Source organism: Podarcis vaucheri, assembly GCF_965113315.1.
Source record: "Podarcis vaucheri genome assembly, chromosome: 9".
NCBI lineage: Eukaryota > Metazoa > Chordata > Lepidosauria > Squamata > Lacertidae > Podarcis > Podarcis vaucheri.
In genome coordinates, this window is record NC_138767.1 from 2,305,260 (window position 1) to 2,318,087 (window position 12,828).

The 12,828-nt window shown below is 50.0% G+C and overlaps 1 protein-coding gene across 2 annotated transcripts; it reads left to right on the plus strand.

The window, feature by feature from the left end:
• The first annotated feature begins 4,482 nt into the window (after positions 1-4,482).
• Positions 4,483-12,616, plus strand: TEX261 (testis expressed 261). 2 transcript variants are annotated; one of them, XM_082237798.1, is made up of 6 exons: positions 4,483-4,637; positions 6,936-7,015; positions 8,143-8,296; positions 9,219-9,286; positions 10,443-10,481; positions 11,237-12,616. In XM_082237798.1, exons 1-6 carry the CDS (start codon positions 4,568-4,570, stop codon positions 11,618-11,620), a joined length of 795 nt encoding a protein of 264 aa, XP_082093924.1. In that variant the 5' UTR covers positions 4,483-4,567; the 3' UTR covers positions 11,621-12,616. The 2 variants fall into 2 exon arrangements, with proteins under 2 accessions (XP_082093924.1, XP_082093925.1); XM_082237799.1 differs by having other exon boundaries at positions 10,379-10,481; positions 11,237-11,599.
• Positions 12,617-12,828: the final 212 nt, after the last annotated feature.

Here is a 12,828-nt window from a genome sequence, read left to right on the forward strand (position 1 = left end):
TTTGCCCAATGACTTCATGTCAGGGAATGCATGGTAACCGGCCTGGTGCTTCATGAGGGTCTCTGCCTGTATCCCACCGGGGCGACTCACCTGACACCTGAGCTCCATCCCTCCCGTTTCATCGCTGATGGGAATCCGTGGCATATTCCCCCACTCCCCGTGTGCCAGCTTTGCCTGGCACAAATCCTCCCCGGTGCCCTTGATCTGTGTGCCACGCGAGGTCTCTCTGTCCACAAGCATTAGGGCCAGGCGAGACAGGTGCCGAAGAGACAGACCCCTTTTGAAGCCGGGTCAAGGGAGATCAGAGGCATGTGCAAACGTCCCTCTGCGTTAGCCTCTCTGGTGGGGTCAGATGGAGTGCCACTCGCAAGAGCCGTGCTCCTCGCCACTGCCGCCCCCCCCAGCCTCCTTTCCCCCCCAAGAGTGGAGTCGGTGCATGAAAGGAAGTCTGGGTGTAAGCGCCTGGAAATGGCATCAGTGGCATCAAGGCCGGGGAGCGGAAGGGAACGTGCTCTGGGTGCAAGGGGTGTGCAAGGTGCAAGGGGAAGGTGGGTGCAAGGGAAAGGAAGGCAAGCACAGGGCAGGATTGTACCCTGGCAAGCCGAAGTAGGGTTGCCTTGTTTCAAATAGTGAAAATCTGGACAGAAAAGTTGGTAAAATTGCCAAAAAAAAAAAAAAAGTTTCCGAGCTATTTTTATGGAAAATTGACACCCTATGTCTGGATTATCCCGGACATTTCCCTTGTTTCCACCCCGGCACTACTGCTGACCTCAGTATTCTGGATATGTCCAGGAAATTCCGGACATATGGCAACCCTAGTTGAAGGCAGGAAGTCAGGGCATTTGTTTATTTATTGCATTTGTGTGGGTGGCCTAGGGCTTGCCGAATAGAAGGTCGGCGGTTCGAATCCCCACGACGGGGTGAGCTCCCATTGCTCAGTCCCTGCTCCTGCCCACCTGGCAGTTCAAAAGCACATCAAAGTGCAAGTAGATAAATAGGTACCGCTCTGGCAGGAAGGTAAACAGCGTTTCCGTGCGCTGCTCTGGTTCGCCAGAAGCGGCTTAGTCATGCTGGCCACATGACCCGGAAGCTGTATGTCGGCTCCCTCAGCCAATAAAGTGAGATGAGCGCCACAACCCCAGAGTCGGCCACGGCTGGACCTAACGGTCAGGGGTCCCTTTGACTTTTGATGGGGTGTTAGGGGAAGGATGGTACTTCTGGTGGGGGACATGTCCTTTTCCTTCTGGAATAGTTTGTGCAACTATGGTCCCTGCTCTGCACTCTTATAAGAATTCTAAGGTCTCAGATATACCGTATTTTTTGCTCTATAAGACTCACTTTCCCCTCCTAAAAAGTAAGGGGAAATGTGTGTGCATCTTATGGAGTGAATGCAGGCTGCGAAGCTATCCCAGAAGCCAGAACAGCAAGAGGGATTGCTGCTTTCACTGTGCAGCAATCTTGCTGTTCTGGCTTCTGAGAGTCAGAATATTTTTTTTCTTGTTTTCCTCCTCCAAAAACTAGGTGTGTCTTATGGTCTGGTGCATCTTATAGAGCGAAAAATATGGTAAATGTTCATAAATGTACAAGGCCGTGCTTTCAAGTAAAGGTTCTACCCTTCATTTCAAGATGAAGTGATTGATTGGCATTCCACCTGGCTCCTGCTTCAGCAACCTACAACCACCTGACCTCTTTGATGTGTAGAATTGGTGCCCCGTAAGACCCATTTGACATTTCGTAGAATTGTAGAGTTGGAAGGGACCCCGAGGGACATCTAGTCCAACCCCCTGCAATGCAGGGATCACAGCTCAAGAAATCTCCAGCCTCTGCTTCAAAACCTCCAAGGAAGGAGAGTCCACCACCTTCCATCCCACTGCTGAACAGCTCTTACTGTCAGAAAGTTTTTCCTGATGTTGAGTTCTTGTAACTTGAAGCCATGAGTTCGAGTCCTGCCCTCCAGAGCAGGAGAAAACAAACACGCTCCATCTTCAACGTGACAACCCTTGAGATATTTGAAGGTGGCTCTTGTACCGCCTCTCAGTCTCTCAGCACCTGCACTTTGGAACTCCTTGCCTATTGACATCAGGCAGCGGTGCCTTCGCTGTACTCTTATTGGCGCCTGCTAAAAATATTTTTGTTCAGACAGGCCCAGCCAGACGTTTAGAAAACTGCTGCGAATTTGAATCTGTTTCTAACCGACTGCTGGTTTAACATTTCCAAAGTCTTAAATTATTGTGGTTAATTTTCCTTGTGGATAATTTTCTTGTTCCACCTTTTTGGTAAACCGCTTTGAGGTTGGTTGGTTTTTGCAATCAAGAAGTGCATATGTTTTATGAAAATAAATACAGGTGGCCTTCCCCAACTTGGACTACCCGCAGATGTTTTCACCTACATCTGCAAGCAGCCCCCGCCTGCGCAGCCAGCTGGGCAAATAGCTGCTGTCGGGCTTCAGGATGAGGCCAACGTGGAGCTGAGTCTGCTGCTACTGCTCGTCTCCAGCCTTCCTGATCCCAGCCGTAAACCTCGGGGAAGCAGATCCGCCTCGATGTCCGTGACATTGCAATTGCCAAACGTCTCTAATTACGTGCGTTTTATGTTCCTTTACCTTTTCTAAAGGACTTTTCCTGGCTTGTGCCTCCAATGTTCTCTGGCTCTACTTTCCCGAAGGGGAAATGCTGCGATTATCGCAGGTCGGAGGAGGGAGGGAAGGAGAAGGAACGCCTGCCTCCCATCTTCTCACCCAGAGCCTCCATGACATTTAAAGGGCTCTGATCCGATGCAGAAGGTCATCTCCTGGGCTCCCATGTCTGCTGGAGACCCAGAAAGGAGCCGATTGGGGTGGCGGCTTGGGGCTGGACCAAGAAGTATGCTAAGGATCAGCCGTTCCACATGCTAGGCAGCTAGAGACGGACACCCGAAGCTGCTTCCTGGGTTCAGCTGAAAATGTCACATTAACTGGGCTTTATCCTGCTGAGGGTCAAAAATATGGGGGGCCTGGTAGGCCCAAAGACCGTCTGGATGTTCTTACATTTCCCTACCCATGATACAAATGGAGGGCCACAAAAAGGACAGAGACGCCTGCGGTGTTCAATCCGTGGCAGCTCTTTCACACATGCAGGTCATCAAATGATCTTGCTTTTCTGGGACGGTCAACGGGGACTTGGAAAAAGAGCCTGGGACTTTCTCTCCTCCTCCTTTTAAACGCCTGCTGAAGACTCTTCTGCGGCTTTTCAGACAATATTGCAACTAATTTTGATTCAGCTTACTAATTGCAATACAGTGGTACCTTGGTTCTTGACCGTCTCGGAAGTCGAACATTTCAGTTTTCGAACGCCGAAAACCCGGAAGTAACTGCTTTGGTTTTCGAACCAAAAATGTAGTATAAACACTGGCATCTGGGAAACACTGGCCTGCGAGCGCTCCAGTTGGAGAACAGCCTTTACCAAAGGTGTCCTGGGCTTTGAAGATGCTCAAACTCAGGACACAAGGGAGAAACGTGCCAAGAGGAAGTCACGTTTGGCAAATCCACACCGTGATCAACTCCCGCCCGGAAACCAATGTCCCCACTGTGGAAGGACGTGTGGGTCCAGAATTGGCCTCCACAGTCACTTACAGACTCATTGTTAAAACCGTGTTTATGGAAAACAATCTTACTCGGCTACAAGGGATCGCCAAAGAAGAAGAAGGTGGTGGTATTTGTTAAGTTGTGGGTGAACATATCAGACGACACAGCGATTCTTCAAACAGCTCTTGTTTATTCCCAGGCCAGAACAGAACTGAACTGAAGGGTTCAGTCAGCCTGCTTGTATAGAGCTCCAGTACAACGTAACTGTAACAATTTTCTAAAACTATCCAATCACTGAACGTCACTTTCGATCCCTTATTTGCATAACAATCTACAGTATCCCCCTGCTGGCCCAGGGTGAGAACTTCAGTACATAACAGTATTGTTTTTGTTTTTGTTTGTTACTTTGGCATGAATTTTTGTGTTTTTATATTGTAAACCGTCCTGTGATTCCAGGATGAAGAGCGGTATAGAAATGTAATTAACAACAACAACAATTAATTCATTGTTAGGAACACAAAGTCAACATTACTGGTGAGCCTGGTGCTCGCTACAATTGCAGAAGAATCGCGGAAGTGCAGTTGGGAAGGGGCCTCCAGGGGTCATCAAGTCCAACCCCCTGGCAACGCAGAAACCACAGCCAAGTCACTGCCCCGCCCCCACAATATATATATATGTGTGTGTGTGTGTGTGTGTATATATATACACACACTGCCTGCCCCCCCCTCTCTCTCTCTCTCTCTCTATATATATATATATATATATATATATATATATATATATATATGAGAGAGGCTGGCGTCGCTCGCTTTTCCTTTGCTTCTTGTGGGGAGCTCCCCCTGCAATGCGTCCTCCGAGCCGCCAGAGGCCCCCGCGGCGCTCTCTCTCTCTCGGCCGCCTCCCTCCGTGACGCGCCGCCTCTCATCCCTTCCTCCTCGGCCGGAAGTGGCGGGGCGGAGCCTCGGCTGCCGATCCGCCGGGTGAGGCGAGGCGACGACGGCGACGATGTGGTTCATGTACGCGCTGAGCTGGCTCGCGCTGCTCATCCAGGCCGCCTTCGTCACGCTCGGCATCGGTGAGGAGGCCCCTCGGGACCAGGCGGAGGCGGAGGCCGCCACCCCTCCCTCCGGGCCACTCCCCCCCCCGCAGCCCCACAAGTGGTCTCTCCCTCCTCCGCGGCCCGGCCGACCTCTCTCCTCCTCCCCCCCTTTCGAGTCCGGCAGTGGTACGGCCCGGCTCCGGCCGGCCAATAGGCGGTCGCGGCCTCCCCTCGCGCCCGAGGAAGAGGGGAGGGGGCGTGGCCGAGGAGCTGCGCCTGCGTAGAGCCTCCCCGTGCAGGGGCAGTCTATCTCTGAGAAGCAGCTGAGCAGGGAAAGCGGGGGGAAACGGGGCCCGTCAGGCCAGTGGCCCAGCCAGGTCAGCCTCCTGCGCTCACTGCCAAGTGCCTGTTGTGGGAAACCCGCAAGAGCCCCGTCTCTCCTCCTGCGGTCTCCAACAGCCGCTGTGCAGAAGCATTTCTGCCCCCGCCGTGTAGGAGAAACCCAGCCAGATGGGCGGGGTGTTAATAAATTATTATTATTATTGCAGTGGTATCTCAGGTTACATACGCTTCAGCTTACAGACTCCGTTAACCTAGAAAAAGTACCTCAGGTTAAGAACTTTGCTTCAGGATGAGAACAGAAATCGTGCTCCGGCGGTGCGGTGGCAGCGGGAGGCCCCATTAGCTAAAGTGGTGCTTTAGGTTAAGAACAGTTTCAGGTTAAGAATGGACTTCCGGAATAATAATAATAATAATAATAAATTTTATTTATATCCCGCCCTCCCCAGCCGAAGCCGGGCTCAGGGCGGCTAACAACAATAAAACAGTACAAAAGTACAACACAAACAATATTCTAAAATCATTCATTATAAAAATTAATTAAGTACGTAACCAGAGGTACCACTGTATTATTATTATTATTATTATTATTATTATTATTATTATTATTATTATTAGATAGCCCTACCTTCCCTCCATAAGGGACGCGGGTGGTGCTGTGGGTTAAACCACAGAGCCTAGGACTTGCCCATCAGAAGGTCGGCAGTTTGAATCCCCACGACAAGGTGAGCTCCCGTTGCTCGGTCACTGCTCCTGCCAACCTAGCAGTTCAAAAGCACCTCAAACTGCAAGTAGATAAATAGGTACCACTCCGGCAGGAAGGTAAACGGTGTTTCTGTGCGCTGCTCTGGTTCGCCAGAAGGGCTTAGTCATGCTGGCCACATGACCCGGAAGCTCCCTCGTCCAATAAAGCAAGATGAGCGCTGCAACCCCAGAGTTGGTCACAACTGGACCTAATGGTCAGGGGTCCCTTTACCTTTTACCTTCCCTTCCCTCCACTAGTTGGCCTAATCCTCCTTGTTTTGTTTCTTCCCGCTAAGGCCCGTCCCTCCCTCCCTCCCAGATTAATTCCTCTTTGAATGTGGCTCGGTCCCTTGCTGCAAATAGACAGCCTAGTAGGGACTGGCCAACTGGGTTTAGATGCCTCCGAAAGGAGATTAGAGCAATTAATGGAGGATCAATCCCTGGCTCTTAGGCAAGGGAGAAGCTGGTCTCTCTCTGATTATTGGTTGCTGGGGGTAACGCAGGGCAAGGCCTTCATTCCTTGCTTGCCAGATTTCGGGAAGAAGCCTCTTAGTTTGCACCTCTGCAGGAGGAGCTTGACTTTAGGATGAAGTGAGGATCTCACTTTCGCTCAGTGGCCACAGTTGCTCCACCTTGGTAGTTTCACTCATTCTGTCCTGTTGTCTCCAAAGACTTTGTCCAAAGCTGACACTGAACAACCCCTCTGGTGGGATGCTACATTGACTGAGGATGGAAAGAACATGGCAAAGGAAATTTAAGCACCATAAGGAAAACTTACAGAAGAAAGCATTGTTTTGCTTGCTGTGTAACCGTTGGAAGTGATGGAATGCTTGAGTGCTAAGACAACCATATGTCAGGAGTGCTCTGATGGTGTTTCCTGCTTGGCAGGGGGTTGGACTTGATGGCCCTTGTGGTCTCTTCCAACTCTATGATTCTATGCGGGATCTTGTGGGAAGACATGGACTTCTTTTTAAAAAGAGTAACAATCGCATATTTATTGTGCTGCAAGCTAGTTTTCCGGAAAAGCTCAGAGATTTGAAATCTAAGGTGACAATGATTGCAAACTGAGTATATGGCCTCAGCGCTTGATGTGAGCTGGGCATGTGAAACCCCAAGTTTCAGTTCCCATGGACCCACCAAAGCCACAAGACCTGGAATTTCTTACTCTTTTTGTAGTTCATAAATCAGAAGCTATGTGGCCAGAAGTTGTAGGAATTGTTGGTCTCAAGCTCCTTTTCTTCTCTCTTCCAGCGGCTGGCTTGTACTACTTGGCCGAGTTGATAGAAGAGTACACAGTGGCAACCAGCAGGATCATTAAGTACATGATCTGGGTAAGTCTCTGGCTGCCTTTGGAACAAGTTCCCTCCCTTATCTTATCAATGCCATCCAGTGGTGCAAGCCTTGCTGGCACAGTGTGAAACTAGGAAGGCCAAAATAAGTGCAGTTGGGAGGAGTTCCTCAGGCGGCTTATTGGGGACGGAGAGAGAGAGTTGCTTGGCAAGAAGCTTGTTCCAAACAAAAGCTGAACTTGAAAAATAGTTGTTGCGAGAAGCCTAACAGCTTCTATGATCTTGCTGTCTTTCCTGCTGGCTGCTCACAGCTGCTTTGTTCCTTTCACATTATTACTATTTATATTTATTCAGTGCATTCAGCTGCAATCCTAACCCCACTTATCTGAGAGCAAGCCCCACTGAATTCAGTGGACTTTTGCGTAGGCGTGGTTCAGATAGCACTCATGGTCACTTTCCCCAAGAAGTCTCAAAGCAGCTTACAAAAATAAATGGCTGGTTCACTTTTGCCTGGGAGAAATGTCTTAGCCTGCTGCTGAAAAGAAGTCTGTGTCCGTGCCAGGCATGCCATAAGCCGCTACTGAAAAGGCCCTTCCTCTTTTTGGTACCCTCTTACGCCAGTGGTTCTCAAAGGGGGATTACCTTGGGGCTAAGAGGCAAGGGCAGGCAGAGGGCAATGGAGGTGTAAATGATTCTCAGGCTTTGAAAAACTGGTATCACTCGATCAAATTTATCCATTTTCTTGAATTAATGAAACTAAATTGTTTTAATCGGATTTTGAAGGAATGTGCAATTAATTGTTGCTATTTTGAATTTTACTGCGTTGTCACATTCCTTCATGGGTTGTGCAAACCGCTATTGTGAATACAGTAATGCTTTTTATAGGGTGGGGTGGGTTGCACTGGGGATGAGTTTATGGAAGCAAGGGGTGGTGGCCCAATAAAGTTTGGGAATGCCTGCTCCGAACTAAGATTTTATATATTTGTGTAAGTCCCCCAGAGGGGATTAGTGTTCCATGTGCATCTAAACGGATATAGAGCTAGCAGGATGGCACAGACCACAGAGAAACCAGACAGGCTGTTGGGTGAGATGGGAATCTTCCTTTTGTCTGCGGCCTGTTGGCGTTTTCCCCTGCAGCAACAGCTTTCACTGACAATGGTGTCTCTTAGTTCTCCACAGCTGTGCTGGTTGGGCTGTACCTCTTTGAGCACTTCCCGGGCCTCATGGTGGGAGTGGGCCTCTTCACCAACCTGGTCTATTTTGGATTGCTGCAGACCTTCCCTTTCATCATGCTCACCTCTCCAAACTTCATCCTGTCCTGCGGTGAGTGCCTTTCAGATGCTGGGCACCAGATACAACAACCTCTAGTGTCAAAACAGCCTGTGCTGAATCTCCTCAGAGTCCGGAGGGTCTCACTCTTGCTTGAATCGATCCTGTGGCCAAGGAGCAAATTGCTCTGCACATGTCACTGTGTTCTTGCTCTCCCAGGTGGAAGATGGTCACTGTTTTTCCCCAGTGGAAGAAGTGGGAATCATTGAGAAGGAGGCTTGTACCTTCAGGGGGGGATCCCAATATGGAAGTTGGTGCAATGGAAAATTGTGCTGGCGTGTTACGCCTGTAGACAGCCAAGGCTCCATAGGCTGAGACCGGCTGCTTGAATGCTGCCTGGAAGGCTGGACAGCCCAAATAGATGCCAGGGTACAGTGCAGCAACTGGCCACTTCCTTGGCGTTGGATCTGTTCTGGAGGGTTAGGCAGCTGCAGGAGGAGACCGGAGGAGGCTGTTGGCGAATGAAGCTGGGGTTGCTTCATTTATCTTATCTGGACTGCTCTTCTGTGCTAAGGACAATTTCGTTCCTTTTAGTCTCAGCTCCACCCTTCACTGAAGCAAAGGTTAAATGTTCTTCCTGTTACCATACCCACCCATCAGCATTCAGAATGCAAACTTGCCTTCTTGCTTTTTTTACTCTGTAAAACACCTCGAACTCTGAAAGTGCCATAGAAAGAATAACACTCATTCAGCTGCATCAGCAAAACTAGGGTGTTTTCCTCCCCTCCTTTTTGCATAGTTACTCAATTCAGTTGCTTCTGTTTGAACCCAGGATTCAGAGGTTTTACAGATTTCTGGGGTTGGAGTTTTGATCACAGGAACTCGCAATGGATTAGTGGCGATGGGCAGGAGGGAGGCATGGCTGCTGGAGGCGCTGCTTCTCATCTTGTAATTTGCTTTTCCCCCTGATTGGCAGTGTTGGTTGTGCTGAACCACTACTTAGCGTTCCAGTATTTTGCGGAAGAGTATTACCCGTTCTCAGAGGTAAGAGATGCCACTGGCTGTCCCGTGGAGCTTGGGCATTGGGGAGGAGGGCAGAGGTGAGCTGCCATGGTAAATAATCTTTTTAATAATAATTATTATATTATTTATACGCCACTCATCTGGCTGGGTTTCCCCTGTTGGGTCTGCACCCCATTTTCTAGTTTCTCTGGACCTAGCCAAAAGACAGCTGAAAGGTTTGAGAGTCTCATGGCAAAGGGCTTTTATGCTGGCTCTGGGTTGTTGCTGGTGTTGATGTCTTAGCAGGCAGAGGCAGCTCTGTTCTATCACTATCGGTCCAGTATACCTGAAGGAGCATCTCCACCCCCATCGTTCTGCCCGGATACTGAGGTCCAGCACCAAGGGCCTTCTGGCAGTTCCCTCGCTGCGAGAAGCCAAGTTACAGGGAACCAGGCAGAGGGCCTTCTTGGTAGTGGCACTCGCCCTGTGGAACGCCCTCCCACCACGTGTCAAAGAGAAGAACAATTACCAGACTTTTAGAAGACATCTGAAGGCAGCCCTGTTTAGGGAAGCTTTTAATGTTTAATAGGTTATTGTATTTTAGTGTTCTGTTGGAAGCTGCCCAGAGTGGCTGGGGAAATCCAGCCAGATGGGCGGGATGATATTGTTGTTGTTGTTGTTGTTGTTGTTGTTGTTGTTGTTGTTGTTGTTGTTGTTGTTATTATTATTATTAAACATAAACACAATGCTCCCATTTTGTGTTGCATGTGTAGCGCCTCTGCTAAAAAGAGAAAGGGACCAGTCTCCCATCTGATCTCACACTTGCACTGCTAGCTATTGAAACTGCCTCTGATTCATGGAGGAGAGGGCTTTGGATGGCTGCTATGCAGGACGGCTCTGCTCTGCCTTGGAGGCAGCAGTGCATCTGGATACAAGGTGCTGGAGAGGAGAGAATCCTGCTTGCTGCTTTCCCACGGGCATCTGGCTGGCCACTCTGAGGACAGGGCCACTCTTGTTCCTGGGGACTAAGACTGTCTCTCATGTGGCTTTCTGGGACCCTGTGGATTTTATTTTATTTGCAGCGCAGAGTTGGTTGCGGCTCTTCTTGATGCTCTCTCCATGTTTCGCCCCCAGGTGCTTGCCTACTTCACCTTCTGCCTGTGGCTAATCCCCTTTGCCTTCTTTGTTTCCTTGTCAGCTGGGGAGAATGTGCTGCCTTCCACGGTGCAACCAGGAGGTGAGTTCCGCAGGCCTGGCCTTTACAGCCCCTGCCTTCCCCCGGCCTGGTGCTGCCCTGCAGGGAGGGGCGTCTTCAGCTCAGCGGCAGAAGCACAGGCTTTCTGTGCTCAAGGTCCCAGGTTCAGCTCCTGGTGCCTCCCAGAGAGACTGTGGATGCCCCCTGCCTGAAATCCCAAGCCAGTGTTTCTGGACCAAATGGTATGCCTTGGTGGGCGGCAGCCGCTGGGATGATGGGAGTTGTAGTCCAAAGCATATTTCAGACACCAGGTTGAGAGGCCTGCTGACCAGAATGGTGGGAACTCTGTAGCAGATCCTGCAGCTGAAATAAATGACTTGTGTTATTATTTTGCATTCCCTAGATGTATACCAGAATTTGCTGGAAAGAACAGGGGATGGAGGAGGAGGCAGCTGTGCAAGTCAGGGCTGGTGGCGACTGAAATGGTTGGGGTTGGACTGGTGGCTTTAGATTTTGGGAAATTTTAAGCTTACCAGTGCCATCTTAAGGACAAGAAAGTTGACTTTCTGGCTATGTGGATGCACAGAATGCCAAGAGAATGCCCTGCCTTACCTTCAGCCCAGCCAACTGATCAAATCTCCTAGGCAAAGGGGCACACTCCCAATCTGTGCTATTGAGTGATGCCTCCTAGGAACTACAAGTCTCATAGTGCAGAGCTTAAAGGCAACGGCTACAGCAGGACTCCCTCCCTCCCTCTCTGATGTGATGACTCCCTGGGTTTTTCTTTCTCTCCTCAGACGATGTGGTATCGAACTACTTCACGAAAGGGAAGAGAGGGAAGCGGTCTGGCATCCTGGTCATCTTCTCGTTCATTAAGGAAGCCATCTTGCCCAGCCGCCAGAAGATGTATTGAGCCCTCCTCCCAGCCGCCCCTCAGCGTCTTCTGCTCACGAGGAAACACACTCACCCCAAGTGAAACGAGAGGTCCTTGGGCCTCGGCCTTCCCCTCACCCTTTCGCCTGTCCAAGGGACGCGTTTGGGACGAACAGACCGTAAATTGCTGGGCAAGCAGCTGCAGACCTGGGCGGCCCACTCTCTGGGGTGGTTGTGCTTTCTTGACAGCCTGCTTGTGGCCAAGGAAGGCAGCAGCCCTGTCCAAATCTGGATCCTGCGTCTCTTAAACTGGTTGGAGTCCCGCAATGAGCTGTTGCTGTCTTCTTCACGTTTAAAAGCCAAAAACATTTCGCAAAAGGTGCTTTTCTCCATGGACTCACCTCTTCCCTGGTGTGAAGGTATTCCAAGGTTTGACCGGGGTTCGAATGGACTTAATGATCAACACACCCAAGCCCTTCCCACTGCCAAGATTCTTCCAAAGAGTTTTATTTGTCGAAATCCATGGAGAAGCAATGGAGAGACTGGCTTTTCATAGACACTACTTGTTCAGAACATATCGTGACTTTGTAGGGGAGAGGTGGGCAGGAGCCCAGAATCCTACATGTCTCTCTCTCGTTTTTTGGAGGCAAATCTGTGATCCGCATTTGTGCAAATGGATCTTGCCTCAGTGACTAGGAAGCGGGAACCCCCTCTTGCCCTATTTTGACTGGGGAGTCCTTTCAAGGATGCTTCGGGGGGGCAGTATGTGTGGAGGCTGTAGACATAACTTCATTTGGCAATCTAGGGATGATCATTTGCACAGATTTCCTAGACCTGCACTATTCTTGCAGCACTCGAGGTAATAAATTGAAAGCCCCGTTTTAAAAGAAAAGATTGCTGGCAAATCTCTCCCCCCCCCAACTCAATGGTTTTAATAACCTGAAAGAACACCGCCTTGAGTGAAAATCAAGCTTCACAAATACCTGAAAACATTGGGAGAAGAGGACAATGAAAGTGCAAATAAGAAACCTGGAGTGCAAAGGGCTTTTTGTTTTCATCCAGGTTTGGAATCCGGTTCCTCCGGTTCCCGTTTGGTTTCTTAAGGCGTGGGCAGGCACCTCCTCAAGTATTCTAGGATGGTTTCTGAAGAAAGAGGGCTCTGCTGCTGCTGCCCACTGCGTTGCGGATGTTGACGACAACACCACATTGTTCTCTCTTAAATTAATGGACGTTTTGGTTTCTGTCTGAGCACACCGTCTGTGTTAATAAAGGTGTTAGGTGAAATTTGCCTTAAAAGCGAAGAAGGGCGAGCCGCTCTCTCCTCTCACGGGTGCCTGGCGGAAGCTGGAGTGGACAGTCCTCTGGAATGGCGGGGTGTTCCTCTCTGGGCTGTTGCTTCGGCCCAAGGACTTGGAGGCAAGGCAAGCATTTGCCTGACCTCTTGGGAGGGGCTACCTGGGGTCTGGGCAGGAGCCAAAGCTTCTGCTGTGGGCTGAAGCATCTCCAGAGTGGACCC